Source organism: Phoenix dactylifera, unplaced genomic scaffold, assembly GCF_009389715.1.
Source record: "Phoenix dactylifera cultivar Barhee BC4 unplaced genomic scaffold, palm_55x_up_171113_PBpolish2nd_filt_p 000309F, whole genome shotgun sequence".
Taxonomy (NCBI): Eukaryota; Viridiplantae; Streptophyta; class Magnoliopsida; order Arecales; family Arecaceae; genus Phoenix; species Phoenix dactylifera.
In genome coordinates, this window is record NW_024067781.1 from 248,888 (window position 1) to 255,000 (window position 6,113).

At 36.1% G+C, this 6,113-nt stretch overlaps 1 protein-coding gene across 1 annotated transcript; it reads left to right on the plus strand.

The window, feature by feature from the left end:
* The first annotated feature begins 811 nt into the window (after nt 1-811).
* Nucleotides 812-3,238, plus strand: LOC108511631 (N66 matrix protein-like). The gene is made up of 5 exons (XM_017845069.2): nt 812-901; nt 1,178-1,342; nt 2,010-2,202; nt 2,442-2,600; nt 3,216-3,238. The coding sequence occupies exons 1-5, from the start codon at nt 812-814 to the stop codon at nt 3,236-3,238; spliced, it is 630 nt and encodes a 209-aa protein (XP_017700558.2).
* The last annotated feature ends 2,875 nt before the right edge of the window (nt 3,239-6,113 follow it).

Consider the following 6,113-nt stretch of genomic DNA (forward strand, 5'->3'; position numbering starts at 1 on the left):
GCGGCGATAATGGTGATGATGGTGCTGGAGATGATGGTAGCAATAATGATAAAAATGATAATATTGTTGGAGTTCACTACAATAATGGGTAGAAATGTTAGTGTGGTAGTGATGATAAAAAACATGAGTTCTTCTTCAAAATAATAAAAGTAATAATTTCATAGTTTTATTTTTTATAAAAATATTTTAAAAAATAAAAAATAAAATGATAATATCATACACATTTTTTATTTTTTAATAAACTTAAAAATGAAAGCAATGTCAAAAAGTCTCAGCTTTTGGTAGAAATAGTGATCGCAGTGGCAGCGGCGATAATGGTAGTGATGGTGTAATATAGCATGGCAGAAGTCATGGTGGTGATGGCAATACGATACAGGTGGTTGTGGCAATCAATCTAGCGGCAATAGTGGTGATGGTGGTGCTAGAGATGACGATAGCAATAATAAAAAATATGATAAAGTTGATGGAGATAATAACGACAATGGCATTGATGGCATCAAGGGTGGAAATGTTGGTGGTGGTAGTTACGGTAAAAGTATTAATTTATTTTTTTGAAAATAATGAAAGTAAAAAAATTTATAGTTTTATTTTTTACAAAATAAAAGAAATAATTTTAAAAATAAAAAATAAAATGATAATATAAAATAATTTTTTTTATTTTTAGTAAAAATAAAAAATTAAAGCGATTTCAAACAAGCCTTAGCTTTTGATAGCAGCAGTGACAGTAGTGGTGGCATCAATAATGGTAGTGGTGGCATGACATAGGTGGCGAGGCAATATGATAGAGGTGGTTGTGGAGATTGATTTAACTATGGCGGTGGTGATGGTGGCGGTGTTGGTGGTGCTGGAGACGATGGTGGCAATGATGATAAAAGTGATGACATTGATGGAGATAACAATGGTAATGGCAATAAGAGTATTAGAAGAAGAGATGGTGGTGGTAGTGACAGTAAAAATTATAAATTTTTTATTTTTTGAAATAATGAAAGCAAAAATTTCATATGTAAAAATAAAAATAAAATGATAATATCAAACACATCTTTCATTTTTAATAAAAATTAAAAATAAAAGCGATATCAAACAAGTTCTTGCTTTTGATAGTAGCAGTGATAGTAATGGTGGTGGTGGCAATGATGGTAGTCGTGGTGTGATATAGGCATGCAAGAAGTCGTGTTAGCGAAAGCAATATGATAGAGGTGGTTGTGGCGATCGATCTAGCAGTGGTAGTGGTGATGGTGGTGGTAATGGTAGTGTTAGAGACGATGGTGGTAATGATGATAAAAATGATGATGTTGATGAAGACAACAACGGTAATGGTGGTGATGGCATCAGGGGTGGAGATGTTAGCGGTGGAAGTGACAATAAAAACATGAATTTTTTTTAAGATAATGAGTAAGAATTTCATAATTTTGTTTTCTATAAAAATAATAAAAATAATTTTTAAAAATAAAAGATAAAAATGATAGTATCAAAAATATTTTTTATTTTTTAATAATAATTAAAATAAAAGTGATGTCAAATAAATCCTAGCTTTTGGTAGCAACAGTAGTAGTGGTGGTGGCAAAAATAATGGTTATGGTGGTGTGATATACGCAAGGCAGAAGTCATGTTGGTGATGGCAATACGATAGAGGTGGTGTTGGTTATCGATTTGGCGGCGATAGTAGTGATGGTGGTATTGGAGACGACAGTGACAATGATGATAAAACTGATGACATTGATGGAGATAACAACGGTAATGCTAGTGATGGCATTAACGGTGGAGATGTTAATGATGGTAGTGACGGTAAAAATATGAGTTTCTCTTTTTTGAAATAATAAAAGTAAGAATTCCATAATTTTATTTTTTATAAAAATAATAAAAATAATTTTAAAAAATAAAAGATAAAATGATAATATGAAACATATTTTTATTTTTTAATAAAAAATAAAAATAAAAGTAATGTCAAATAAGACCTAGCTTTTGGTAGCAATAGTGGCAGCAATAATGGTGGTGGTGGTGTAATATAGACACGACAGAAGTTATGTTGGCGAAGGCATTACAATAAATGTAATTGTGGCAATCGTCCAAGCAGTGACAGTAGTGATGGTGGTGCTAGAGACGACGGTGGCAATGATGATAAAAATGATGGTGTTGATGGTGATAACAACACTATTGGCAATAATGGTATCAGCAGCGGAGATGTTGGTGGTGGTAGTGACGGTAAAAAATATATATTTTTTGAAAAATAACGAAAGTAAAAATTTTTTTTAACTTTATTTTTTTTGTAAAATTAATAAAGATAATTTTAAAAAATAAAAAATAAAATGATAATACCAAACACATCTTTCATTTTTTAAATAGAAATTAAAAATAAAAGTGATGTCAAATATGTCTTAATTTTTGGTAGCAACAGCGATAGTAATGATGGCGACAATTATAATAGTAGTGGTGTGATATAGGTGGTTGTGATGATCAATCTAATAACAATAGTAATGGTGGTGGTGCAGTAGACGATGGTGGCAAAGATGATAAAAATGATAATGTTGATGGTGATAACAATGGTAATGGTGATGATGGCATACCAGTGAGGATGTTGGTGGTGGAAGCATCGGTCAAAGGTATAACTTTTTTCGAAAATAATGTAAGTATGAATTTCATAATTTTATTTTTTTGTAAAAATAATAAAAATAATTTTTAAAAATCAAAAAATAAAATGATAATATCAAACCTATTTTTTAGTTTTTAATAAAAATTAAAAATAAAGCGGTGTCAAACAAGTCCTAGCTTTTTTTTTTAGAAAAATAGGGGACAAGTTTTGTATTTTTTAAAGTACTGCTACTGCCTTGGCTGCATTTCTTAATACTAAGTGATGGATAATGCTTATTAAATATTGGACCAACAATGTCTGTGCACTTGTTGTTACTTTTTTAATTTGGGTAGAATAATTATTATTTTAATTACAATAAAAGGCTCTTGTCATGAGATTATGGTATTATTGGAAGCCTCGGATATATTGGCTCCCTCAAAACCAAACCGTCGAAGTCGTGGGCCAAGCATGAAAGAAACAAAGCCAAAGCCCAAAAATCCTAGGCCAGAGAGCGAAAGCCGAAAAGCAAGGTATGACACCAAATATTATTGGTTGAATCAAATTTACTAGCTCAGCAGTAGATCAGTCCAACTGTAAAGTAACATACATTTACATGCCTATTTTATTATGTTTTTTTTTTCTGTAGGTATTAGTTTGCGATTAAATTAGTTTACCATTGAGTTGATGAATCTAGTCCAACTAATAATTTTTGTGTGTTATGTGATTGCACCGTCGTGCGGATCGGCCGTTTAGTTTTCAGCTTTATGGCTCCAAGTTGATGATTGGTCGTCAAATAGTTGTATGGGACTGGGAGGAGCATCGGCCGCGCGTCGCGGCTGAGTCTGGTGACAGTTCGTACACGTCGAGGGAAGCTAGAGAGGGAGTTAGGGTGGGCCAGGCCCTCGAAGCAAAAGGCAAAGCCTAGATTCGCGCACTCCTAAAAGAGCAGCATGGCTCCAAAACTGGACTCTTGGGTCATTGACCACAGCTGGGTTCAAGATTGGAGGGGGGGCCATCAAAGTCTATAAAGCGTGACTCCTTTACCAGAAAAGAAATGGCTTTGATCATTCAGATACCTCACACCACACACACACCAAAAAAAAAAAAAAAAATCACATGCCTGCCTCTTGGTATTGAAATTTGAGCCAATATGGTGCATCCAAAAGACTTTGACAGCAAGCTTTGTAGACAACAATAATATATCTTTATAGGCAGCAACCGCAAGCAATATTAGAAATCCTCTGGCCACCATGTTGCTAGTTTCAGCTCTCCTTGCTGGGAGTAGGAGGTTTCCTCTTTCCCTTGGAATTCAAGGGCTGAATTTTTGTAGGCAAAAATAGCACATAGTATAGCTCAATTGTTTCGAATATCTTGCCTAACGATATGAACAATCCTAAGAAGGCTATAGCATGCTCCTTGTTTGTTGTACCTTTTTGTTTGATGGAAATCGTTTCGTTGAGCCTACTTGCACCAAACCGATTTATGGCTATACAAAATGATTTTCTAAATCTATATAAGGAAAATATGATCACCATTAAGAAAGAATTTGTTTAAAATTTATACTTTTGATATAATATCAAAAAGGATATTCTCTTGCATGAGGTTTCTACCACTATAAGATCTAGTAACAAATTCAACTGAAACTGATTCCACTTGAGAGCGGCATCCATCCTCGTGGTTATTTCGACAAAGAAGGTATTCTAATTCTATAGCAGGCTTATTCGCTCCTAAATCCATTTTTCCGGAATGACTTTTAATACCGATATGGGACCACCTTACCAAAAAAAATGCAACTGATTCAATAGGACCGAAAATTCACATTTACAGTTGGGTCTAGTGAATAAATGGATAGAGTCCTATGGCTCTAATTCTGGTGAAATAAATGGTTCCCCGAAGCCCCGAATGGATTGGATCGTTTCTCCTTCTGCCAACGAAATGATAGCGTCGCCCGTTCTGAATTTTGCACGAGACAAACCCAAATCTGAGTGAAGCTCTTCCAACTTTCATGATACATTAAAGTAAGGAAATCCGTCAAATATGCAGGAAGTTCAAGTCCCATAAGAGAAGGAAGAATGGCTCGAAGCGTCAGCGTAGCTGCCTAGCTACAAACTCAAAAGGACCTACGGTGCAACACATTTCCTAGAACAACAAATCCCCTTCGTGGGGCAGTCTTTTTTATTTTAGAACAAAAGTTTAGGCATGTTGGCACAGGATTCAAGAGAAGCTAAAGCGTGGGTGATGGAACGAAATTCACTTTCTTTCGCCCAGTTGCAAGCCACTCCTTTGTTTGGCCTCACTACACCAAAAATAAAGAGGGGACCCTTTTCATACAACTTTTGCACTGATCGACAAAAAAAAGGAGTAGAGTTGCCCCTCTAGAATGACAAAAGTCACTATCATTGGGGAGAATTCGCAAAACTCCATTTCCATCGAAAATTTCATGGGGTTTTCCCGAAATCCTGTTCCCTTCACCGCTCCGTGGGCTTCTAGGTAAACTGATGGTGGGTATCAATAGATCTCTTTTCCACCTAGGTTAAAGGGGTATGCCGCTATATATGCTACACCGAAGTATGCTCCTAGGTAAGCTATTGGCTCTGTATCTACCTCTGTCTTGATGACCCAAAGATTGAGTTAAAGATTGATTTTGATGATCACAAAACCTTGAAGTATAATTACTAATGCTTGTGTTGCAAGAAGAAAGATAATTTATTTTGCGAGGAACATATCAAGTTGGAAAAATACAAGAAGGCCTCAAAAGCTCTCAAGAAAAGTTGGAAGAAAGCTACACTTCATTGGCCCAAGTTTCAAGTTCAAAGGATTCAAGTTGGAGGAGCAAATTCAAAGAAAGATTCAAAAGAATAGTCCTCGAGTCGACTCCTGGAAGTTCCGAGTCGACTCTGGCACTCTAGAGTTTCAAGAAACAGTGCTCGAGTCGACTCCGATACTCTACGAGTCGACTCCGACTGAGAACAAACAAAAAGACAGAGAGTTGATTTTCAGCGCTACAGTGATCTCGAGTCGACTCCAACTTCAGCGCTACAGTGCGGAGCCGACTCCCAGCTACAGTGCCGGCAGACTACTATTCACAGATCGACTCCTGTTTCAGCCGAGTCGACTCCTACTTCAGCCGAGTCGACTCGAGCACGCTGGGAGGCATAACGGCTAGTTTTTTTCTTGATTCCAACGGCTCTATTTTTGTCTCTAACGGCTAGATTTTTGTTCTCACTCCCTCTAAAGCTATAAAATCAAGGGGAGAGCAAGGGAAGAAGGTATGGAAGTGGGAGAGAACATTTAGGAAAGAGATTTCAAAGAGATTACAAGAAAAATCTCCCAAAAGCACAAAAGGGTCATTCAAAGTAAAAGAGAGAGAAGAAGAACATCCAAGTGAATCCCAAAGCTTCCTCTCCATCCATGTGCTGCCTCGGTGATCCTCTACTTCGTGCCAAATCAGAAGAGGGTCAAGTAAAGAAGAAGCTGAGTTCCTTCATCTTCAAAATTCGTTTGAGAGCTTCTCTTTACTCCATTTATTTATATTTGCTATATT